The sequence below is a fragment of the Orbicella faveolata genome, unplaced genomic scaffold, assembly GCF_042242905.1.
Source record: "Orbicella faveolata isolate gen_17 unplaced genomic scaffold, um_ofav_v1 contig_35, whole genome shotgun sequence".
Classification (NCBI taxonomy): Eukaryota; Metazoa; Cnidaria; class Anthozoa; order Scleractinia; family Merulinidae; genus Orbicella; species Orbicella faveolata.
Window position 1 is genome coordinate 16,063,506 of NW_028301564.1, and position 26,558 is coordinate 16,090,063.

General features: G+C 41.6%; 1 protein-coding gene and 1 long non-coding RNA gene across 2 annotated transcripts; one reads left to right on the plus strand and one right to left on the minus strand.

Annotated features, from left to right (window-relative positions):
• LOC110040438 (hephaestin-like protein) lies at positions 1-24,866 on the plus strand. The gene is made up of 14 exons (XM_020745677.2): positions 1-350; positions 10,485-10,918; positions 11,654-11,953; positions 12,915-13,236; positions 13,623-13,809; positions 14,400-14,637; positions 15,584-15,751; positions 17,127-17,336; positions 18,034-18,277; positions 19,334-19,573; positions 21,047-21,272; positions 22,410-22,730; positions 23,072-23,234; positions 23,790-24,866. Exons 1-14 carry the CDS (start codon positions 178-180, stop codon positions 23,903-23,905), a joined length of 3,342 nt encoding a protein of 1,113 aa, XP_020601336.2. The 5' UTR covers positions 1-177; the 3' UTR covers positions 23,906-24,866.
• On the minus strand, positions 375-1,850 carry LOC149103493 (uncharacterized). Its single transcript, XR_016201990.1, has 2 exons — positions 1,392-1,850; positions 375-781 (listed from the first exon to the last, which is right to left on the minus strand). It is a non-coding gene; the product is annotated as an uncharacterized LOC149103493 (long non-coding RNA).
• Positions 24,867-26,558: the final 1,692 nt, after the last annotated feature.

A 26,558-nucleotide genomic window follows, 5' to 3' on the forward strand; every position in this document is an offset into this window, starting at 1 on the left:
CTTATCCTCCATTTGACAACCTGCCAACTTGGGCGACGCTGGTAATTATTTCTGCGAAGAAACCGCGTGGTCTCCGAGAGCAGATTCAGCTTGTAAATTGCTCGCTTAGTGTCATTCACTGGCGTACTCCTGTGAAAAAATATCGCTGTTTTTCGTAGACGAAACTCAAGGGAAACCATGAAGTCGTTTGCAGTGCGTGTTTGCCTCGCGTTCTTTGTGATTTCCTTTTGTGCTCCTGCCGTGTCGTCCAGCACGACAAGGACTTATTTCATCGCAGCAGTGGAAAGAAAGTGGGATTATGCTCCAAGCGGCTACAACAAAGTGAAAGGCGTGAAACTCGAGGACGACAGGTAGGAATAAAGAGACGACAAATGTACGAGGTGTTCACAGTCTATATTAATATATTCAAACATACAACGAGTCAGATTTAATTTGTTATGCAAGACATGTCTTGACGCAGTGTCTCGCTCTTTTTTTTTTAACATTCGTTCGCTGACCGTTGTTATTCTACTAGCTAATGTACAATATTCTCAACGAAGTATTTTACAGTGTTACACAGTGCTGTACAGCATTTCTCATCACTGGAACTGTTTTGTAGCGATGGAAACGACATCACTCATTTGCCTGTTCATACTTTCGCTTTCGTGTCATGGAAATTTCTTTTTTTACATGAATCGATTGTTTGTCATCAAATGAAAAGAACACCTCTAAATTCGCAGAGAATTCGAACAATCAACTTAAATTTCAATTCTTTAGTCAATCGTCGAATGGACATGACATTCTGCAAGAAAAAATTATAAGAGGAAGGAATTATTATAGTGGCGTGACTGTGATATTCTGCGAGGGGTAAATTTCTCTGGATCAAACAATTGTCCGTTCAAGCGCGAGCAAGCAGCTGTCAGCTGAATATAATTTAACATGGCGTGGTCTCAGGGCAAGATTTCCGTATAACCCCATACATTTATTATGCATACAGTTCTTTGTTTAACTAAACAATAGCTAAAGCAATAGCGCTCCTTTGAGACTTATCTGATTTGAATAACTCTTAGACTTGGACTTTTTTTCGAATTTTCTATCTAAAATACGCAAAAACGGAACGATTTCTTGGAGACAGAATAATTTTACGAGTTTTAGGTCTAAATTACGGAAAACCGAAACGAAATATCATAATTTTGGACGCATTTACGGTATTTTTAAACTGAGCGCAGGCTTAAAACTGCTTAAAATAATAGTGATTTAGACCTGTTCGCTAGTTTAAAAAAGCTTAAAAATACTGCTTTAGGCCTAAGCAAAACCGGCTGCTTGCGGTTAGCTATAATCTATTGCGCGGGTTAGCGACTATTATATTAATTTTGTAAATGTAAACAAAGTGAAATAAAATTCTAGCTTACCCGTCGCGTCTCTTCGCGTTTTTTCCCCCTTGATTTCCTTCCTCAAATTCAGACCCATGCGATGAAGCTGTGTATTTTGTTTCTTTCCTCCATGAAGTGGCGATCAGACCAAAAATTCGGTACCCTATTTAGGACCATTGTGGCTGGCATAGTTGCCCTATACATAATTTATGAAGGGCATTTGTTGATGGTCTCGTCGATAATGATGAAAAAGTAGCTTCTTCGAATAAACATTCTCAGAATTCAAGACTAGAATTCAAAAACCAAACCATACCTATTTATGACCTAAATGGCCAAAATGGATACACTATTCACGACCAAACCATATCCTCTAGGGCCACACATATCTGTATGGCCCATATAAGGGAGTACCCCACACCCGGACAGGGAAGAGGGTAGAAAGATTTTGCCTTTCGCTGCTAACCAAGGCAGAACTCCGGCGTCACGTCACCGAAGGAACAAAACCAGAAATCGACACCGTCTGTATCAGTCGCAGCCAAAATATTGGCTCGACTCCATTTATCACCAGGGTTCCCGTGCCGTAGAAAGGAGATCCTGGGAACAAGGAAATTAGTGCTGAGAGAGATTTTCTTTGCAATAACAATTAGATGTGTTGTTACGAAGCGCTTTTGGTATTCAAATGCTTGCTTCACGCAAGCGACATAAAAAGTGATTTTGTTGAATATGTCGTAATGACTGACGCCATTATCTTTCTGATATTTATTATGTATTGTTCATGTTGATGCTATAAGTTTGAGGACTGACAACCACAGCATGAGGCGTTTTTGGTGTTTGCGGGAACTTGCAGTGATGACACTTTTCATTTCTTTTCGTGGCTCGCTTAGGACGATTTTTCTTGTCCGACTTTGTAGTATACGACTTTTTGGACCCTCAAGACTTGAGTCGTTGTTCACTGGTGTGAACCAGGCCAATAAGGTCACCTAACGCTAGAAAATCGGAGAAACAAACAGTCACGCCAGGATCTTGCGATGTTTGCAAGAGTGACTTTTGGCCTTGTCTCTAACAGTATTTGGCGAAACTTCAAAACAGGAGGGGACCTTTTCCGTCTAGCCAGGGTATATCTCTTCTCTCTCCGATGCTTGTGGTTTTGTATACCCTAATCTGCGGAAGTAACAGCTATTTAGGCTTTCACCAAGTTGATATTTGACGTCAGAGACAGACAGACAGACAGACAGACAGACAGACATACAGACAGACGGGCAGGCAGGCAAATGAGACAGAAATTCAGAGAGCCAGAAAGGGAGACAGAGGGACAGACAGACAGACAGACAGATAGACAGTTAGATAGACAGACAGACAGACAGACAGATAGATAGACAGACAGACAGAAAGACAGACAGACAGACAGATAGACAGACAGATAGACAGACAGACAGACAGACAGATAGACAGACAGACAGACAGATAGACAGATAGACTGATAGACAGATGTACTCCACAGAACAACTTATATCCCCAGAACTTCAGCAACTGATGGACGTCGACTGAATCATCCGCCTCTACTTTCGCGGAGACCGTGTTCACCAATTTTCGTCGTTTACCTTACTATGGAGCCTGGTGTTGGTGATGATCCATCGTCATCGTGGATGTATCCCGAACGGTCCCGAAATACAGTATCGCGATCCGATTGCAACAGTCACTACATGGGTATTCCACGCTTTGTAGGTTTGGCAGGTGGCGCGACCAGTTGATCGCAAGCAAACTCTGCTTCTTCTATTCTAATCGACGGCCCTCGCTTCTGAATCATCCGTGTATGGCTTTTATGTAGATCTTACTCCGCATGAAACTTCGTCCTCGTGATGCTTCCAATACTATGAAGCCAGCGCCGGTGTTGGGCCATTGAAATCCAGAAATTCATTCTTTTAATATTTCTAAAAACAACAGCCAAGTTCAGGAACTAGTCAAGCGTGGACTTAAACTTTGTCATAACAAATTTGTTCGAATCTCATTAGCTCCATGGCCAATTCAAGAATACAGAGATCGTAAAAGTTCTCGTGGTAGATATGGTCAGTATGGTGTGGTGAATGTTATTGACGTTATGGCAACAACACAGAAGGTGTCATTCTGTTTCTTTTGTGATGCACATTTGTGGTGCCAAGTTTGAAGAACACTGCTCCAATATTTCTGGAGGTGTTCGTGATTCAGTGTGTTACTGTTCAAGTGGAACCACCTATGACGTCATTACTTTTCTCATTTGCATAATACAAAAACGTAACTATCTCTAGAACGAAAATAGATATTCCAAAAAGGGAAACGCCATTCTTCTTTACTTTTAAAAGCCTTTCAAATAAGCAGCAATTATTTTTTACTTCATAGGCACTTTAAGACTAGGCTCAGTCTCCAGCCGTTCGTGTTTCGGTGCGCACCGAAACACCCACGACCGGAGACTGCATAATTAGTTTCCTAATTCAGACCGATGTCAAAGGCATTGTGAAGGGCTTTTATACTCTAATCACCCTGAAACGATTATAAAATATTTTGTAACTAATCTTAATAAACACAAACACAGCATCAGGGGCGGGCATCTCGTTTATTGATGCAGGATACAGCGAGCGTTACATCATCATAAAGAAAATACAGCAGTGAATAAACAGAAAAATTAAAAAGCAAAGTTGAAAGAGATGCCTTCGAGTGGCTCTTGCATAACTTACAAATTCTTAAATAGCCTACTAGCCCCTTAGGGATTCACGCCTAAAATACTTCTACAGTTAACACGAACCATACATAGTGAACATACTCCAGTGTAATTAGCGAAACGTTACAAAATATATTTATACTCTAATCACCCTGAAACGATTATAAAAAATTTTGTAACTAATCTTAATAAACACAAACACAGCATCAGGGGCGGGCATCTCGTTTATTGATGTCCGCTTTCGAAAATAAAGAAAGAGAACAAAGGAATCTAAGTGTGCAAACTTCAAGAAACTGAAAGTAAAGATTCTAACTTATCGTAATATAGCCGTAGCTAGCCGTCCTTGGCTCGATCAGTCTCCCATCTGCCCTGACATAAAGAGTCTAGATTGTTGATGTCTGCTCCTTAGCGGCCCCTGTTCTTAAGCTATGTAGATCAAACAAGTGTATAAGATATCCTAGTTCCGCAAACGCATGCCAAGTCTAAAACTTTATTTTACTGCAAATTTTTTGAGAGCAAAATATGCTCTATCTTTGAAGAAAATAAATTCATAAAATTAAAACTAAAAATTACATATAATAAACATGTTTTGCTCTCACATGTATAAATTCTGACAAATGCATCGCAAAAACTAACGTCACAACAGCGAAGGCTAGCTAACTCGTTGACGCGGAGAAAAGCCGATTAGGCAGTCACGCAAATTGCAGCTAAGCGATGATTAGAGGGATTAGCCTTGGGGCGCGCAAGCCTATTATATATCCTCAAAATCATCTCGGGAGTAACAGGGCCCCCCTTTTTATGGAAACAGATTTTGTAAGCTCAATTTTAGCCGCCTCGAGAACACTTGTATCACAAGTCAAATCACAAATCGGAAAGCCATACCGATGGTGTGCCCAATTTATGCCATAACAGACAGACTCAAGTGTGGAGTAGAGGGAACTCTGCTGCAGCAAAATACTCCAAATAAGGAGCAAATGACGTCTCATCAGACGGCAAACAAGCGACTTCCTCAAAGCGCGAAGACCATTCTCTAAATGTTTGAAAGTCACTTGAATAACGCTCTGTTGTTGAAGGGGCCTTTGCTTTAGAGGAACGCAAGGGAAGAGCTTCCGTTGACTTGCGAAGCCGTCTGGATCTCTTGAGTGGGCAATCTTTGAAGTAAACACACATCCACTTTGTAGACTTGAAAGATAACAAAAAAAAAAGTGAGAACAATTAGAAAAAACAAAAAAGCAACAACACGCAGATCAGAACATAAGGAAGGCCCAGAGGCCTAAATCTTGTATTCAGCACACTATATACTGGCAGTCCTGCACAAAAACGGCATGGCTCAACGGCCTTAAACAGTGTAATCACCTAAGATCAACACGTGATAAACGGGCAGTCCCGCACAAAGATGACATGGTCCAACGGCCTAAAACAGTGCAATCACCTAAGATCAACACATGATAAACGGGCAGTCCCGTACAAAAATGACATGGCCCAATGGCCTAAAACAGTGCAATCACCTAAGATCAACACATGATAAACGGGCAGTCCCGTACAAAAATGGCATGGCCCAATGGCCTAAAACAGTGCAATCACCTAAGATCAACACATGATAAACGGGCAGTCCCGCACAAAGATGACATGGCCCAACGGCCTAAAACAGCGTAATCATGACCGCGCGGCATGACTTCTCCATAGACAGGTTCTACTGGATACTGTACTGTACAGCCCCGACAAGCAACTAAAATTCTCCGAGCCAAAAGGGAACTGTTATTTGTCCCATGGAGATAAACATCTTTACCGTTCTCAACGAAGAGAAAATCAATAACAAAAGATCTGAAACCCCACCTACGATTCACCAAAAAGGGCCAAAAGGGAGCTGAAAGGCCAATAAAGAGTAGCCAGTTCTATTGACAAAAACATATGTGGCGGATGACATTTTTAACGAAGCAGGTGGCACCAGCCAACAGGTTTCTCCTACCCAACTAAATGCTAGGGAATATTCGAATAGAAACTGGGAAAACTTGAATTTTTTTTTTTTAACTGGGAAAGTAATCAATTGAACAGGGACCCCAATAAGAGGTTACTTCATGAAAATAGCTATCTTTAACCGACCAGTCATCAATCGACGATCTTGCATAAGTAATCAGCTGAACGAGGTATCAACTCAGCCTCGATTTTGATATTACTTTCTTTGGCGGTATCAAATATATCACCGGCGAGTTGAAGCGAACACAGTTTCATACTACCAGAATCGACGATCAAAGGTACAGTTTGGTTGTCAGTAAACCACTTAACAGAGCACCCTGAAAGAAGATGTGCAAACTTTTCAAAGCAAAACAAACACAGTGGAGTTCTCTCCACGTGGTACTCGATCTGGTATTCGTCTACATAGAATCTCAGTTTTTGCGCGAAAACAGGCATGCTACCAATGGCAATGAAAGCAGCCAATCCAATAGCGCTAACATCCGAGTATACAATACGAGATAGTCTGCGAGCAACGTCTGCAAAACACTGGAACTGAGATAAGAAACATTATTCTTCCAGAACTCTAACTGTATGGAAACTGACAACGGGTTAACCACAGCAGGAGCACACGCACACTCGACCACTGAACCTGTGGCCAGAAGATCAGAAATAGCCTGCTCGACAAATCACTATACTGGACTGGATGGCTGAGCGATTATTAGAAAACTGAGCTGAGGGTAGAATTTAAATAAAGAGAATCTGATACCCCACAAAAATAGTATCGCGAATAAAGCAAGAAGCACTTATATGATTTCAAAACTCTACATTAACCTTAAGGTTGCCTTTAACTTAGATATAATGCGTTCCGTCCTAATAATCAGTCTTTTATTCATTCATTCAGTCATCAGAGCTAATACAATCGTTAACCCTCGGACTAATGCCCCCATCGTGGTATAAGCGGGATGAAACCCCCTCCTTGGGTTTTCGTTCTATTAAGGCACAGAAAATAAATTTACATTCATTAAATAGAAAGCCCTGAGCTTGCTCTATAAAATAATGACATAATAATTTTTGGCTGTGAAGTAGCATGACGTCATTTGACCCGCCATCTTGGATCCGTCATCTTGGATTTTACTATTTTCTTAAAAAAGTCAAAAAATAATCTAGAATGCTTATGAAGCCAGAATGCTTATGAAATGTACAATTTGGTAAAATTCAGCAAAATGATGAACAAAGCTGAAAAAAAAAAATACACAAGTATGTCGAAAAAGTTGATATGAAGTTTGTGGTTGTCATGACAAAGTCAAAAGTAATGGACGCAGTTTTGGACGCGAACGATAAATGAACAGCTACAGAAATTGTTCCGCCCCTTAGAGTAAATTGTCTTTCCAAGACTTCCAAAAAACCTTGAATCACATGGTTCAACAAAATTATCAATAAGTTCAACTGGGTCAAAGTCTCCCAATCATTTTATTATACTGAATAAATTATATACTCATCTTATCCCATTCTCTTCAATGCAGCTTGGTATTTGCCATAAGTATGTATTTTTACTGCTTAGAGGGGTTGCAGCGGCTCCTCTAAAACGGCTTGGGCAGGAAGATGGATTTGCTCAGAGGCTTATTTGGCCGCAGCTGAAACACTTGTCTGCTAGTTGAGGCTGACGTCCACGAAAGGACTGCATGCGAAAAAACAAAAAGGCTGATCAGAAGAAAAATAATTGCCAGTGGACAGACCATGAGTAGATGGAGCTTCACTGGATGTAGAGCGGGTAGCTGTAGAGTTGGCCAGCTAGACGCATTTTCCCGCTTTTTCTCCCGGATCTTAGCTAGCGCTCGTCTTTCGGCTGATCAGAGCTTTTTCTCTTCCTCTGAATCTTCGGCGAGTTCGTCCGACTCGTACTTGCACTGCTGCCCAAACAGCGGGGTTCTTGTCCACGGAACGAAATAACTTGGCTGCTGAAAGGTTTCCTTTTGAGATGGTCTTGATGGTCCCGTCTGTTGCATCAAGCGGAGAGTTGCTAGACTCGTATTGTACTTTAGAGTTAAAAGAACTCGAAGCCTTGGATACCGTTTTTAGCTTCTACAGTTGAGACTGAGTGGCGGCTTGTTTCTCGTCGAGATCGCGTTTGAATGCAGCGAACCTCTGATCAAACGTAACGTCCAAAAGACGAGGAAACAATGTTCGTGAAGCAGTCTTATGAACAGGATCTCCCTCAGTGAAGGATTGCGCGATCGAAGCGGGAACGCTCGCTCGTTCAGTATCCGACGACATAACAACAAAAGCAAAGTTGAAAGAGATGCCTTCGAGTGGCTCTTGCATAACTTACAAATTCTTAAATAGCCTACTAGCCCCTTAGGGATTCACGCCTAAAATACTTCTACAGTTAACACGAACCATACATAGTGAACATACTCCAGTGTAATTAGCGAAACGTTACAAAATATATTTGTTGATGGTCTTATCGATATTAAGGTAATTCCTTAGTATTGCATAACGCATCCCTACTGCGCACGATTTTCGCGTCATTAGCGCGCGCACATGAGCGCGTGCGCGTACGAAACGTAAGAGATTTCTCTCAAACTAAGCTCGATAGCGAGATAAACGCTTCTTTTCTCTTAAACGAGCACGGTGACCCCCACTTTTTATTTCATAATTTCAATGAGAACAATATCCTCAATAACTGAGAAAAAAATTAGCAGAAATCTATGGCTACTTCTTTGGCAAATGAAATAAATATTAAAGAGAGAGACATAACGGGCCTAACAGTGCATGTCCAAATTATGTTTCCTTTAAAGGATAAAAAAATGCAGGGTATTTGAAGACATTTTTTCTGGGAGATAGATGAATAAACAATCACGGAGATTACCAAAAGTCACCTAAAAAACCGTATTTGTCAGCATTGTGGCGTGAAAACAAGAAAGGTGACCCCCTATTTTACTACGTTTTCAATATCTCCTTGTCCTGTAGCAACAGCATACCAAGTTTCATCGGAAATCTATGACGGGTTCTTTTACTAGGGAATCACCTTAATAAAAAACAACAACAACAAAAAAACATAACCAATTCAAAACTAGAGTGCAAAACCCACCCATACCCTATTTGAGACGAAAATGGTCGAATTCGATACCCTATTTGTGATCAAGGCGGTTAAATAACCATACCCTTTGGGGCCGCACATAATTATAGCCCACATATGGGAGTACCCCTCAGGTGTTTCTGGCGTTTGATTGGTCGCGCAGCAGGTTTTCTTCTTCTCCTATTTTCTTGTATAGGACTTTTTGAGTAATTGCCTACCCCTCAAAACATGGCCAATCTCTTATTTCGCTTGTGTGGTCACTCCAGGCTCTTGCGATGTTTATTAGATTGGCGGTGCCCTTGGGAATCGAAATTCCCAAATTCCCAAACGTCGTAATCTCCCCTTGCATTTCTCCCGGGTCCCCCCTCTCCCTCTCACCCCCGCGTCGTCTCATTTTCATGTCAAGAGTTCTGAACCAGTGCTCGTTTTCAAATCTAGGTAAGATGCGCTCGGAAAACGGTCAGTTAAATCATGACCAACAAAGAACTATAGCCTTTTTATATGTTATGTTATTTGAACTGTCAAACCAGAGTCGCGATTCACAGTGGTGCTGTACTGTCTGCGCGTGTTTCGAAGGAATGGTGTCGAAGTCTCTATTTTTATTTATTTATTTATTTATTTTATTTACTTTATTTATTTATTTATTTTTTTCAGTCTCGAATGGAAACGGAAGCTGGCAAATTTTCTTCTTCTCTCTCTTCCGTTGAAGCTATACTGCTCGTCTTCGTGGTTTCACGATTGTCTTAGCACTGCGATGAAACTGAAATTTACCATCTATGCATGCTGGAGCATTAAGACGGATCTCAATCAAGTTTCGTAAACCCAAAACCAAAACAATCACTCTGACCAATCTCAAAGGACACAAAATCCACCAATTAAAACTCGAAGTAAACATATGCAGCCGACGAAAAGCGCGGGAAAATGTGTGCGCGCGCGTCGTGATTGGTATTGGTTTTACTTATGGCCCGGGTTGTTCGAAAGGTGAATAACGCTATCCACTGGATAAATCACTATCCATCGGATAGCGTGGTTTGTTTTGTCAACACTTATCCACTGGATAGCGATTTACCCGGTGGATAGCGTTATCCACACTTTGAACAACTGGGGCCTGATTGGTTGGGAAAGTGGCGCGAGGTTTTCTAAACCAATCGTTAAGCGTAGAGCGGTTTTCAATTGAGTGTCGAAAGTAATCAGGCAATTACTTTGGGTTTGGTTTTGGTTTTACTACGGTTTGAGATTTTTTGGCTGAGTAGTCTAATTGGTAAGTAATTGGTTTGGTTTTGGTTTTACGACGCTTAATTGAAAACCGCTCCAGTGAAGTGGTACCAAAGCTAATACGAATCATGCTCGACAATCAAGTGTAAACTGCCGTAACAAAGACCATTCTTTTCACTTAATATAGCGATGCTGTAGTATTCACCACAAGAGGCAATCACACGATAGGGCGCGAATATAACAAGGTGGTCTATCGTGAGTACACAGACAGCACCTTCAACACGGAGAAGAACCACCCAGAATACCTTGGCTTCTTAGGACCCATACTTGAGGGTGAAGTGGGAGACGAGATTGTGGTCCACTTCAAGAACATGGCCAATGGAACCTTTTCAGTGCACCCGCACGGGGTCTTCTACAGAAAAGATTCGGAAGGTGCCCTGTACGCGGATGAGACGAGTGAGGCCAGCAAGAAAGATGATCACGTGCGGCTTGGCGAAAGGCACGAGTACACCTGGAAGCTTACTGAAAGCCACGCGCCAACTTCGGACGATGATGACTGTCTCACGTGGATTTATCATTCGCATGTGTTGCCGCATAGGGATATCAACACTGGGTTGCTAGGTAACGATAAACATCAACTTCTCCTTGAAATAACAACGCTGTTAACCCTACGAAAGCCTGACACATGCCAAGAGATTTTTTGAGTACAGTGTTCTGTTAAAACGGTTTATAGTTCTATAAATTTGCCTCATATTAGATTTAAGCGTAATGCATATTTTTAATGCAGTGTCGAAGGGTTACAGTCAGTTTCTCAGAGTTGATTGCACTGGTGATTGCATTGTTGCATTGCAGGTTCACCTCGTCGCGTCTAAAGTTATGTTTTCGCAGTTGCCACTTACGGTAGTATTTGCCTGCGGGAGTATTTAATTACAATGCTTTACTTAGAATATAAAGATGGTCTCAACAGTGGTCCATGAGGGAACTGGTCGCTTATGACACGGTCGCAAGAAGAGATTGTACTGTAGTTTTATCTTCGTGGTCTCGACTTGTGTTAAGTGCTACCCCTTTCTTTGCACTGCCCCTTCATTGTCATTATCATCAGTGAGGCTAGATTGAAACATAAACTGGGCCGCTACTGTATGAGGAAGTTAATGACGTTTTAAATTCTTGTTTGTACACATTGCGTACCTACTTTTTATCCTGAACTTCTATACCGTTACTTTGTACTGCCCCTTCATTGTCATTTTCATCGGTGAGCCTAGACTGAAACAGAAACTGAAGTGCTATTCTGCGAGAAGTCAATGACGTTTTGAATTCCTTTACGCATTGCGTTCCTATTTTTTATCTTGATTTCAGGTATTCTACTGACTTGCAAAAAGGGAGCTCTAGAATCTGTCAAGAGGGTGGACAAAGAATTCTTAGGTTTGTTCACGGTGCTAGATGAAAACGAAAGCTGGCTCCTTGACAAAAACATCCAGGAATATTGTAACGACCCTTCGGGAGTCGACAAAGATGATGAAGATTTTAAGGAAAGCAACAAGATGCATGCTATTAATGGTTATTTCTACGGAAACTTGCCCGGATTGGATATGTGCCTGGGAGATTCCGTCAGATGGCATTTGGCCGGGATTGGGAATGAAGTGGATCTTCACACGGGTGAGATATTGGAAATGTTCATAATCGAATAAGTAAGAATACAAATAATTGAACAACTAGCTAGCTAACTGAGTGTATGACTGACTCTTTCTGTACTGACTGACTGTCTGAATGATTGACTGACTGACCCAGTGACTGATTGGATGACTGCCTGACTGTACGACTGACTGACTGACTGACTCAGTGACTGACTGACTGACTGACTGACTCAGTGACTGATTGGATGACTGACTGACTGTCTGACTGACTGACTGACTGACTGACTCAGTGACTGATTGGATGACTGTCTGACTGTTTGACTGACTGACTGACTGACTCAGTGACCGATTGGATGACTGTCTGACAAACTGATTAACTAACTGACTGACTGACTTACTGACTGACCGATTGACTGACGGACGGACTGACTGATTGGCCTATTACATAAACACATAAAGAAAGACGAAAAAGCGAGAAAGGAAGGAATGAGGAATGGAAAATGTCACAATGTAACAATGGAAGAGTGAAGAATGAAACAATGAAAAAAGAAAAGGTAAAGAAAGGCAGAACTGAAGAAAGAAAGAAAGAAAGGAAGAGAGAAAGAGAGACAGAAGTAGACAAAAAGAGAGCAAGAAATGTCGGGAAATGAGTAAATGGATGCATAACGAAGCAGATAAATAAGCCAAGAAAAACTGCGTTAGTTGAAGATGCACTGACAGATGGATGTTTTGTCCAAGATTATAACACGGTGATCTTTGCCAGGGCTGACTGTAAATGCTTCACATAAAGATTTTATCATTTGACAGTCGGATGATCGCTTCAATTCCCGCTTCAAGCGTGAAACTCGAGTAACTGGCAACTAGTTTTTATCTTAATTTGTAATTCGCTCTGCATGTATTTGTATCAAGGATTCCTGCGATTTTGTGACACCACTTTTATTTTTCTTCGTTTATTTTACTTAATATGTATTTTGTTCCTGCAGCTTATTTCCATGGACAGTCTTTCAAGGTGGACGGCCATCGCAAAGACGTGGCTTCCCTCCTGCCCGCCACTTTCGTGACCGCGTCTATGACGGCCTTGAATCCCGGTACGTGGATGCTTAATTGCCTTGTCAACGATCATTACAACGCCGGTATGTACGCCTTGTTCAACGTCACCAAGTGTGACGGTAAAACCGGTCACGTGCCAACCGTGAGTGGCGGGAAAACGCGGACGTATTACATTGCGGCAAACGAGGTACAGTGGAATTATGGGCCATCTGGAATGAACAACATGGATGGGCAGAGTTTGACAAAATCAGACAGGTAAGCTCTTGAAATAATTATTCAATTTACTGACGAAATGTAGTCATTTCGATTTTAATGTTCCCCAGTATGTGCAGCTTAAATTATTCTATCTAGATCTATAGTGACCGCTAACTGTTCCTTCATAAGGCCAGTATGATAGTGGATGGGACAAAATGGGGTTTTATTCTTAGAAATCGACGCCCATGAAGAATTTTTAAGCGTCCGTTTGCTTCTTTCCTGTTTGGTTTGCCCGATTGCTTTACAACTAATACAAACAAACAAACAAACAAACACACAAACACCTTCTTTCCACAGCATCTCAAAATTTATCTGATCGTCTTTACTAAGAGACCCTTTGTCTCTCGCACATTCCCGTAAATTGCCTGTTTCCTTTCTCGTTTTAGCGACTCGGCAGTTTTCTTTGCTCAAGGTGATCACAGGATTGGAGGAACGTACCTGAAAGCATCTTACGAGGAGTACACTGACGGCACCTTTACAACAAAAAAGGGAAAACCGGAGTATCTTGGATTCCTCGGCCCGGTTATTCGAGCCGAAGTTGGCGATGTGATCGAAGTAGTCTTCAAGAACAATGTAGGTTCTGTGGCTTTGGTTTCATTGTATGCTTTATGATACAGATGTTGTACGTGCACGAAAACAATAAAAGTAGGATTTTCGTGTTTGACTAAGAAGTGCGATGGCCTCATGGCTCAAGAGGATCAAGAGCTCTGGGTTCGAGCCCTAGCCAGGGTCATTGCGTTGTGTTCTTGGGAAAGACATTTTACTCTCACAGTGCTTCTCTCCACCCAGGTGTATAAATGGGTACTGGTGAATTTAATGCTGGGGGATAACCCTGCGACGGACCAGCACTCCATCGGGGGGGAGGGATAGAAATACTCCTAGTCGCTTCAGGCTACGGTATCTGAGATACGCTCCGCGGCGGCACGGTTCATCTTGACCCAATGCCGACCATTAACTTTCTTTCTCTGGGTGTATGTGTGTGTGTGTGTGTGTGTGTGTGTGTGTGTTTTTTTTATAAGTAAAACGGTCTGTTCTTGCCAATCAGAGCGTGCACATAATATGAACTGTGTCATGCGCTGGTTGTTGGTTTTTGTTTTTAAAAAAGCTCTAATAAGCAATATTTTTGTTCGTTTGTTTTACTTTTGATTTTATTCCTTGCGCAGGCTTCCTACAACTACAGTATACAACCACACGGAGTGTTCTTCAATAAGTCAAACGAGGGAGCCTGGTACCAGGATGGTACATCCGGGGCCCAAAAAGCCGACGATATTGTGCGACCAGGCCAGATGTACACCTATCGCTGGACAGTGCCCAAGGAAGTGGGTCCCACCAAAAATGACGCACAGTGCATCACGTGGGTGTACTATTCCAGTCTTGATCCAGTGAAGGACACGTATTCGGGTGAGTCCTTATTTGGCTGGAAATGAATCTAGAGCGCCGGAAAAGTTGTCAAGAATTGAAATACCTACTCTCAGTTAATTCTGGAATATACTCTTTGAATAAGCCAAGTTCGATATATTAAAAGTTCTAACTTGGCTCCGAGGCTTGAGGGAATAAAACAAAAGAAATCGTATTGAGGTTTAGGAATGAATAATTTAGTTCTTTTGTTTTGTTCCGCTAAGCCTCGTAACCAAGTTAGAATTAATATATCGAAAATGGTTTATTTAAACTAACTTTAATGTAGTACTAAGGTTTTTTCACTCCTTGGGAAGTGAGAAAAGATGAAGGCACGAGTTCGAAATTCCTACTCGTTCATAGTTTTCATAATTCACTATTAAATTTCGCTCGTTTAATAGACAGGCAAGGCTTCAATTCGCCTGCGAAAAGGCTCCAGCGAGCGCGAAAAAAATGAATTTGGCGAACGAAGCGAGGGAGCATGTATTCACCAAGGGCGGATAGGCACATTTTACGGGCTCCCCCGTCCCGCTCCGATCTTTTCGATCTCCGAATTCTTCAGTTTCGCGCTCGTCCGCTCGCTTAGCTCGCCGTTTTTTTCCCGTCCTCGCCGGGAACCTGTTAGCAGGCTAGGCTTCAACATGAATTGAAGTCCTGCATTCTGCGGCAGAGAACGTGAGCCACGGAGGTGAATTGTTCTCGTACACATTGCACGTCGACCGTTTTTGGTATGATTAGTAATAAAATGTATTTCAGTCTTAAACTAAAAGCCTAAACGAGTCGAGTTAATCGCGCAATACTTGCGTTATATTTTGATTTTCACTTCGCAAAGAGATTCCCCTGCGTTTCCATTGATGGAAGGAAGAACTTTGTAATTTAATCAACATTAGTTTAGAGGAATGGTCAGTTACTTTGTGTGTTAAACACATTTGCAATTTGGTTTTTTTGGCAGGTCTGTTTGGTCCATTGCTAACGTGTAAGAAGGGAACATTGAAAGATGACAACACGCAGAAGAACATTGACAAAGAATTTGTGCTGCTCTTCACCGTGACAGATGAGAGCGAGTCTTGGTATCATGATGAAAACAAGAAAAAAGCGAATAACCCAAATCAGATAGTTGGTATGTTAGAGACTTTTTTTGCCACCATGATCGTTAACGATCGTCAGTAATCGGCATTCGTCGTACGTGATCGTCAACGATCAGCCATGATCATCAGTCATCGTGAGTGGCCGTCACCGATCGTCACTGACGATCGGTGACGATCGGTGACGAGTGACGAAAGGCTTTCGTCACTGATCGTTGGGGATTGTCATTGATTGCTAGTGAACGTCTACGATCGTCACTGATCGTCAGCGATTTTAAGTGATCTTTTAAATCTTCAGTGATCGCTGGTGATCGTTGACCAACGTAAGCAGTTACGATGACTAGTTTTCCTATCACCGCTGCAATCCCTTGTCGGTAATCAATAGATCCGTGGCTAAAGGCTCGGGGCTCATGTGGACACAAGAGTAGTCGTTAAGAGTTAGTAGTCGGAAGTTGCTCCTGTACCTTACTTACTTCCTACTTACTTAGTCCTCTTCATCCCGGGTGGGACATAAGGCGTCAACGATTCGTTTCCCGGTCCTCTGCAGAATGTTTTGCCTAGCCCCATGTTAAGCCTATATAAGGCATCCCTTTTAGCTCGGCCATCACAGTCCGTCTCCAAGTTGTTCTGGGCCGCCCTTACTTCCTTCTTCCAGCTGGTGTCCTTCTGAGGGTAGTCTTGGGGATACGATCCTCGTTCAGTGTAAAGACATGTCCTAGCGATCGGATCTGGCGGCGTTTAATCTCCAGCGCTCCCGTACCTTGGTATCTAGGACACACTTAGACTAGTACTTAGTCTCTTTCTCAGCCGTTAGTTCTGTCGTCACGCAACGCTTGTCCTCTACTGGTAAGAAGCGTTGTGTGACGACCCAAGTGGGACTAACGTTTGCTTGAAGACGTTGCGTGTTGTGAAGGCGGTCAATTAACACATATTTCTTGATTTAAGCCAGTTTTTTTTTCACGCAAACAGAGAAACGTACTAACCAACCACCCACCACCTAAACAACCAGAAACTTTGAGTGGAGGGTGCTTTTGAAGGTTCTTAATAATTTTACTTCAGAAAAAACGGTCCCAATGGCTTTGACGTACGATGATAAACTTGCCAGAGTGGTCCGGAAAAAATTGCATAAAACCGTCGCTTAGAATCAAAACAACGTGAGACGGATTCCCAGTATAGTTCATCACTTGTAAAAGATGATCTGTCCTGTTTTAATTATTAATACTGGAACCTTTCCCTACGGACACCTCAATAATACCGACATCTATATTACAGCCAGTTCACATAATTCCAGAGAAACCAGGATCTATAGTAAAGACTGCCTCCATGATATATACTGACACAAGCACTCAGCTGTCCCCTTTGGTGCCCGTATTAAAGAAGTTGACTGTGTTATGTTTCTCGATATTTCAGAGGACGAGGACTATCTGGAAAGCAACAAAATGCACGGTATTAATGGATATCTGTACGCTAACCTGCCTGGTTTGGAGTTGTGCTTGGGTGACAGAGTTTCTTGGCATTTGATTGGCTTAGGAAACGAAGTGGACATGCACACGGCTTACTTCTATGGAAACACGTTTACATACAATGGCAATATGAAAGATACTGTTAGCCTTCTACCAGGTAACATAGACAAAACATAGAAAGGCCTCTGGGACCATCTGCTTGTTTTGAGTTGTATCTTGTACGGAAACATGTCTTATTTTCTCAAAACGGATTGCGACTGTTTCGTAAGTGGGGAATGGTGAAGGAGGTGGGGGTGGGGTTAGACTACAAGCACGCAGTTCCTACTTTTAATCCCTCGTAGATATGTGAAAAAATAACTACAGGGCGGATAATACCTGCCTTCATTTTACTTGTTGCTCACATTTTCGGAATGAATTTATATGAATTTATATTTTATCAAAATATTTTTTGTATGAATTTATATTTTACCTTCGAATTTCCCAGATGTCTAGATCTTTTCAGTGAGCCTACTGGTCTCAGAACTTGCTCAAGCTAAATATGTAACGACAGCGTTCAATTCCAAATGAAAACATGAAACACTAGCCGCCGTCTTTCGCGTTCTCCAAAATACGGGGAACTTATATTCATTTCTTGTTGTTGTTGTGCAGAGGACGGCAAAGAAATGTACAAAGATTTGTAACGCATGTGCACAGCCATTGTCCTACTAATTAAACCTTTTGTTTGGTGTCGTTCTCCTTGCCGTTGCCGTCGTGGTTTTAAGCTCTCTAATAATTATTTGATGACACGCGGGCGTCACTCGACAGCGTTAAAACAAAGAAACCCTTACATGTATTTATTGTCTATCTCATTTCAGGAGTCTTCGCAACGTTGGGAATGACTCCAGATAACTTGGGAGAATGGGCAATAGTCTGCAGAACCAATGATCATTACTCTGCTGGGATGCTCGCGAAATACACCGTGAAGGCTTGTGGGAAGACGCCGACCGCGATGCCACCTGGGAAGGTTCGTCGGTACTATATAGCGGCGGTTGAGCTGGAATGGGACTACGCACCCAGTGGAAGAGACCTCATAGATGATGTAACGCTTAGCGAGAGCGAGTCAGTATAAGTTCTCACGTCTTTGTTATGAAAACTGTCTTTGGATGGTCATGCAACGCTTTGATATGGAAGAATAAGCGTCGTGTGACCATCTAAAGAGTGATAATGGTCACGCAAGTAACCTTTTTGAGAGGAGAGAGGTTGCGTGATGATGTACAAAATGACCACGAGTGACTGAGGGAAGCGTTTATCCCCAGTTATTTGAACTATCAAGAAATAGGTACTTCTTTTTTCTCCATACTATGGGTTTTTAGTTGACGGTTTAGGTTTGACCCGAGAATGAAAGGTTTAGGCTTACTTTCACTTACTTCACTTGCGTTGTAGTGCTGTTAATTTAAATTCATGATTCCTGGGTCAATATATCACGAACTTAGGCTCGGCGCGTCAATAATTATTCCGAAAATGCTGTATTGGAATTCAACGAATCAGTTCTAGGAGACAGCTTAGCTCTAGTCTTTTTACAGACCCTCTATTTTCTCTGAGATGGTCGAGGGCGCGAGTGAAGTAAAAAAAGCAGGGATTGAACGAGTGAAGTAAAGGGGGTGGGGGCTTTCGCTCTCGCGCTTCTTTGCTCGTTCTCGCTTCCCTCGCGTGGCTATAGTTAAAAATGTGAAACGGCTGTGGACAGACGAACTTAGCTGTAGGAGATATCTCAACGGGGCAGTCTATTCAAGTTTTGGCTGTGGCTGAGAGTGAGCAGGGGTATTGCTGATTGGGTGCTAAAATTGCTGATCTCGCGCGGAGACTAAAGATATCGTGATTAAAAATGATGTTGGGTAAAACATCTAATAATATTGTAATAAACAGTCGACCTTTTTCTTATCGTTTATTGGTTGGATAAACCATCTGATACGTACATTATTAAAATGTTCAGTAAGGTCTGTGACGTCTTCACATGTTCAAAACCAAAAACAAATAACACAAACCCAATTTACTGATGGTCAGGTGACTCGAGGATAGTGGTTGTGTAGTTTTTTTGCTTACACCTTGAGTAAACCTTGCGTTACCAGGTTTACCATATTTTAATTTATTTCATCTATGTCATCCTTCTTTTAGAGAAGCTTCAACGTTCACCGTGCGTGGCGAAAAGCGAATTGGTCCAAAGTACAAGAAGGTGGTTTACCGTGAATACACTAGTGCTGAGTTTACGAAGAGAAAAACTAGGACCGCGGCTGAACGTCACCTGGGGGTACTGGGTCCGATACTGCACGCTGAAATCGGAGACACGATCGAGGTGACGTTTAAAAACAATGCTTTCAGGAAGTTTTCTATGCATCCACACGGGCTGTTTTACAGGTACGTAAAAGGTCTTTAGTAAATTGCCTGTGTGATAAGCCATGTACCAAGGTATCCTCTACCCTGGGAACGAGGGCTGCCATTGAACCTAAGGGACGGACCATTACTTTCTTGAGGGGGCGGGGGGTGGGCGGATTGGGAAATTTCCAAAAAAATTCTTGCACAGCTAAAACGGCTGAAAAAGAAATTTCGCATGGGGAGCAATGGGGACACTGAAAAAACTCGACTTTCAACTAACCAGGTCCTGTGTTTACACAAGCTATTGCCCACCAAGAAAGATCATACACAACTTAAAGGTGAGGAAATGTCCCAGATCCCAATCCCCCTCCCCCTCAAAAAATAATAGTCCGTCCCTAAGAAGAATTAACAACAGGACCCGATTATGTCTGCAACCCTAAAGGTAAAGTTAACATACGAGCCAAGAGCCCAATCAGGCCGGAGCTTATCCCGGTTTCAATAGCACGAAGCGACTAGGAATACTTCTACTTCCTCCTGGATGGGATGCTAGTCCATCGCAGGGTTATCTCCAGCATTAAATTCGCCGATACTCATTTATACACCTGGGTGGAGATAGCTCTGTGAGAGTAAAGTGTCTTGCCCAAGAATACAACGCGAAGTCCCCGGTCTAACCTCGAACCCAGACCGCTCGATCCGAAGACGAGCGCACTAACCATGAGGCCACCGCGCCTCCCTGCGGCCCTAATTAAGCTAGAGGTTTACAGGTTAAAATTTGTGAAGGCTTTTCGCATCTAAGCGGATTAAGATTCCAGTGCCTGCACCTTGATGCGGCTTGGAACAAAGTAAAGGAAAACTTGAAATTAAGCGTTGTTTGGAATGAAGGTCTAAGGAGTGTCGTGATACTGAGGGTCGCTGTTATTTTGTGCGCGAAATCAGTTGAAAACGTCTTAAAAATCAAACACATGGATAATAAGTTTGCTAGATAGGACATACATTCTATAGGAGAAAATGAGGGTTGAAATACATCGCGAAAAGTTCAATTTTCGCCCAGTAATTAGAAACGTTTTCAGAGTCAAAACGTCAAAAATAGTGTGCGCTTCACTTATTTGAATGTTGCCATGGCAACGAATGTTGACTTCATCCTTAATTAACAGGTTGACTCTAAAAGTCCTCTAACTATTGTAATGATCGGGCTGGTTGTATTAAAAAAAAATACATACAGAGGTCTGTGCAGTATGTTAAAGGAGCTACGCCACGTTTTGCGCATCTTGAAAAGCTCAGGCTAAACTTTTCAATTTCTTTGTTTGTAATCCGTGTCAATCTTCTCCATCCTTAACCATCCTTATTCCTTTATTCTTTGTTATTATCTCTTTGGTGTTTTTCTATCTTAGTAAACTACTTTTTTTTAGGTTTCCTTCAATTTAAAGGTGATTTTGTTCGTGGCCAAAATAACATAAAATACCGTGATTGAGCTCTTTTAATCTTCTCATTTTTTCCTCCATCTCCGTCTTTTAGCAAACAAAACGAGGGCTCCGATTACAACGACGATACAACGGGTAAAGATAAAATTGATAACGCAATTGAGCCCGGAAAGATTTATAAGTACACCTGGAAGGTCCCTGAACGCGCGGGTCCCGGGGCGAATGGTCCAAAGTGTGCCACGTGGGCCTATTATTCTGACGTCAACCCAATAAAAGACACCAACAGTGGACTGGTAGGACCGCTGGTCATCTGCAAGAAGGTCAGACTTACTATCTTAGTCGATAGAGTTTCGTGATTATGGCTGAATTCAGTGAGGTTAAACATGCCACTGTTTAGCCTCTCTGACGTAAAAGGGCAAAGGTCAAGTCAGCGTTCGAGTTCACTGACCCATCAGACCTGAGCTTATCCCAGTTTTTGTAGCATGAAGCGACTAGGAGTATTTTTAACCCCCCCTGGAAGGGATACTAGTCCATCACAGGGTACCCCCCTGGCATTAAATTCAGAGGATTGGTATTTGATTGGATGATGATCATCGGAAACTGCTCGAGTGCCTCATCGGAGATTTTACGTTAAACCACCAGCCTCGAACTCAGACTTAAACAACCTCTGTGAATAAAGCGTTTTTGTATTCTCGGTATTGGACTGGAACTAGCTTGAAATGGAGGCTCATGCGGGGGAATATCATTAAAAAGAGATTCATGTCATTTGCATTTGAAAACACTCCCTGTATTAGCCTCAGTTGCAAGCTAGTTCCAGTCCAATACCGAGAATACGAAAATGGTCTCTTACGTGCTTCCTTGTGTAACCCCTCAATGGCAACACTGAGGTCGCCTCTACAGAATGTAATAGGAGTGTTACTTTGTTAACTAAGGAAACACTCGTAAACAGAAATGCCTTACTAATATGTCCCACATAATCTAGATCTGCCTTGTTTTTTTTTTTTTTTACATCAGTATATTTCACACAAATGGGGCTTTTCGCGCGCGCTGATTGGCTAGCTCGGAAGTGATTAGCAAGTATTACACTACTGAAAATGTTAAGAAAAAGTGCTACGGTTACGGACTGGAAAAAAATATCCCAAACTTCAGAAGCGCAATTCTGATACATAGCCGACTAGGCGTATACTCAAGTCTGATATTATAAAAACAGAAGGGAAAGGGAGTTGGAAGAAGAAGAAAAAGAATCTTTTATCTGAAAGCAAGTTCTTCCAGAAAAGTAAGCCATAAAACGACAGAAATCTGTAAGAGTGATCGTGCGGGATCATTCGGGACAGTGCCCGGTCCAAGACTAGGAGAATACTGGACTGGCTATGGAGCAATCTGATTGGTTGATTTTAGTTATTGGCCCTCTGAACTAACTTAGTTGTGTAACAATTGTTTGTTATTATTCAAAGCAGGATACGCTGACGGAGGCAAATACAAGAAAAGATGTCCATCGAGAATTTGCGCTGATGTTCACCGTCCTTGATGAAAATGAAAGCTGGTACTTGGACGAGAACATCGACAAATATTGCACGAATCCTGGAAATAAGGACAACCTCAAGGCAGACGAGGACTTTCAGGAGAGCAACAAGATGCATGGAATCAACGGCTTTGTGTTTGGCAATTTGAAAGGTTTGGAAATGTATCAGGCAGAGCAAGTGGACTTTTATCTCGTTGGTATGGGAAATGAGGTTGATATGCACACCGTTCACTTTCACGGACAAACATTTATTCATGTAAGTAACATTAGGTGATATGTGCATGTTATTTACCGGCGTGGAAGTCTGTACAAAAAGACATACTTTTGTTGTACAACCGAAGCTATTGTTTCTACAGGTTTATTTTGGGTGTTATAGCAATGTCTTGTTAATAAACAAGCTGAGAGGATAATACCAATAACACCATCACTACTGATGATTTTTTTCAGAATTAGAATGATTTTGTTTTAGATATTCGCTTTCAAATATACTAAATAAGTCAAGTGAAAATTACACAGTAGACTATAAATTGAAATTATGTAATTAATTTGTGAGTTGATTCCTATTCGCTTCATTTTTATTTTCAAATACTTTGACAGAAATCTGTTGCAATTGGCTACCATCGTGAGGACGTGTACGATCTCTTTCCCGGAGTCTTTGCAACCGTGGAGATGATTCCAGACAGTGTGGGAGTCTGGTTGCTTCACTGTCACGTGAACGATCACATGACTGGTGGTATGGAGGCACTTTACACCGTTCATGGTAAGTATGATGGGATGAAGAGCACTTGTATAATAACTGTTTTATCCGCAAAGTAAATTTTGTTTCTGTGAAAAGTGAATTTATTGGTCATCTGACAAAATTGAGCAAAATTATGAAGAGTTGTTCATGGACTCGGAATTTAACCAATGAAAGAGGACTTTTCGAAGTTCTCTTACCGGGTCTTTGAAGATTCTGAATTTATTTTGCTTTCAGTTCTCGGATTTTCTTCATTTTCGTCAATCGACAAATTTGCGTTGCGTTCCATTTAAGTACAGCTGGACCCCGCTAATTCGAATTCCCCGTTATTTCGAACTCAAAACCGTTTCCTTTGGATTTGCCCTTCATTCATTTACTATCAGTTATTTCAAACTCCCGCTACTGCGAACTACTTTCCGTTTCCCCTGAGCTGACTTCGAAATAGCGGGGTTCAACTGTACATTAATTGTCATTTATCTTTGCTTGTGACGCATCACCGATAACACACCCTTAACCCTATTTAACGATCAATCTGACGGTGACATACCAACCGGTGATTATGTTTTTAACTCGAAACAGACGCATCGCTGAAACCAACCACTGGTTCCATTGATCCAGAAAGTACCGCGGTCTCACATATGGCGAGCAGCTTCTACGTTAGTTTGTTGTTAGTTGCTGCTGTAATTTTGTACTGAAAGCTTGGTTAAGGACCGGAGCAGAAACCAGATGAACGACTGAAAAGGACCCAAGAAAATGTAAACTTACAACTTGCATTTTCAATAATCGGCTTGCTAACTTACCAGTGAAAAGACCACGTGACTAACGAATGAACGGACGGACGACAGACGGACGGAAGGACGGACAGTCGGTCGACCGACTAACTTACTAGTGAACAGACCACGTGACTGACGCATTGACTGACGGAAAGACGGACGGACCGACGGCCTAGCAAAAGTAGATTAACTCTCACAATCAAATACAAAACAGCAACGACAACAACAATAACAAAAACAACAACGACAAAAGGTTCATGAATGGGCTCTGCATGACTAACTGACCAAAGAAGCAAACGAGCAAACAAACAAACGGATAAACGGACAAACAAGCGAGTAATCGTCTGTTAACTTTTACGTTAGCTTTGTAGCAAAATTTGTTAGGAACGTTTTACTTTTAGCGACGTGGGGTACGGTAAAATCTAATGCTGTAGATAGACTAAGCAGTATTTGTTTAAGAAGCATGCTTGTCTTTGCAACAGACAAAAAACAAGGATCGACTGCGAAATGTAGATTAAAATTTTAAAAGTTAGAGCGGAATTTAGCACATCTGAGTAGACCATCATGGCTAACACATGGATTCGGATGTGCTGTAATCCACCATACCATTGGCACATGAATTTAGCCATAACTCAGTCATGGAGCGTTTAACCCCTAAATTGCTCATACAAGTGCACAGAAAACACGATGTGGTTAGTACGGGGACAAATTTCATCAAAGTATGGCTTTCGATGTGCCTGTTGGGTGTATTACGTCCGCAAGTTATTATCGTGAAATGCACAGCCGCCATCATTTTTTTCCAGCTTTTGTAAACTTAGAGATATTTGTAAGACAACGCGATTCACGTTAAAGAAATTAAAAATCACATTTCTTTGTCACATTATTGCTTTGTAAAATTGATTACATGAAAAGGAGGTGAAGCATAAGTGACGGGCAACTCTAATGATTGACGCTGTTTCGTGAAAACTAAACATAACAACAAAGAATTCTGGGAAAATGCTGTTTTGATCGTTACTACTGATAAAGTAACGAGTTCTGACAAAAAACTGAATGCGTATGTACATGTACACAGTACTTCATAGGCAAAGAACTGTCGACGAGACTAAATCCACATTTCATTATACGTCTCCTTGCCTTTAGAATTACCCTAGCGAGTCGAGGGCTATAGTGATTTCCTGACCTCAGTGGAGAGTGAGACAGACAAACTCGTCCAGCATCTAAAAATATCCACGACTAGATAACATGACCAGTAAAGCAAGTCATCTGGTGAGCAAATGGCGGAGTAATTTCCAGCACAAAACAACTGGCATTTGAATCCGTAGTCGCTTGTTGAAAGCTCGCACTGCGAGTCATTTTACCCCCGCAGTGGTCGTTAATTAATCAGTGGTTTATAGCTAACTTAGGTGAATTTGAAAAACGCTGGCTTTGCGTTATAGTGTGGACTGAAAACATTTTTAATCCAAAACGTCAAGGGTGTACTCAAGCGTTTCTGGCACCGGTGATTGCTGCGTTTTCAAATTTCTCCGGCGTAATGTGGACGGAAAACTTTTGATGCGTTTTTAGAGTGAAGAATCTCGGGGTAGTGTGAATGGAGCCTAATAGCTCTTATTGCAGTTGAGCCTGCGGTCAAATATTCCTTTGTTTAAAAAGGCATACAAACGAGGCGAAAGGGTCAATACAATGCAGAATTACCCTTTCGCCTCGTTTGTATGTCAAACCGCTGATAACTTCAATAACAGCTATTTTCAATTATTACTATTGGCACTACCAGTGGAAGTTGTTGTTCTTAATGCGTCCAATTTTAGACAACAAATTTGCTTGCGCAAGGGTTGCAGAACCATCTCAGTTATAATTCTGTTGATTTAAGAGACCTTTGAATATAATTCCTTGAATTTTTCAGAAAGCTTTTGAAGAAAAAATTCATTTGTGGTTGTTAATTTCAAATAGCACTGCAAATCGTGTGATTACCTAAGCTAATGTCGATTTGTCGACATAAGAACTATTGTTTGCTCAAATGCATTATTACTTCGCAATGAAAGCTTGTCAGTCGATTGTATGTGTCGCTGCTTATTTGCTTAGAAGCTAATACAAAGGCTTCCTCTTTATCTGCGGCTGCTTTGAATGAACTACTAGTAAGATTAGATATCCAAATAAAGATCTTCTAACTCATGCCATCTATCTATGCACCGGTACGTTTTTCCAGCTAGGAACCGATTATTGGAGAAATCATACATGTGCAAGGGCTTACTGTAAAACATCATCAGTACAAATTGGGTTTTCACTAAGATAAGAAAAAAATGAATAGAGGGAATATTGGAAAAGTTAGGTATTGCGAAGCATGCAATAATAATTTGAATGTTGTTTTTTTATCGGATACAAATCTGGTCTTGTGTTGACATTGCTAGTAAAGTAAAGCAAGGTAAAGTATGTGTCAATTTTTTTCAGCTTCATAGAAACTAATTGGAAAGGCGATCCCTTCTGAAGAAAAAGAAAAGAAACTGTTACTAGTAGGTAATTATGTGCTCGACGTCCAAAGTAATTTTGGGCCCAAATTCAGTTGCATGCGAAGAGACTT

What these genes read in the sequence shown, in the direction of transcription:
- LOC110040438 (XM_020745677.2), top strand. Translation starts at nt 178, where the DNA reads ATGAAGTCGTTTGCAGTGCGTGTTTGCCTCGCGTTCTTTGTGATTTCC. An exon ending in GTGAAACTCGAGGACGACAG is followed by an intron (nt 351 to 10,484) that starts GTAGGAATAAAG and finishes CACTTAATATAG; the next exon opens with CGATGCTGTAGTATTCACCA. An exon ending in TACTGTTAGCCTTCTACCAG is followed by an intron (nt 17,337 to 18,033) that starts GTAACATAGACA and finishes ATCTCATTTCAG; the next exon opens with GAGTCTTCGCAACGTTGGGA.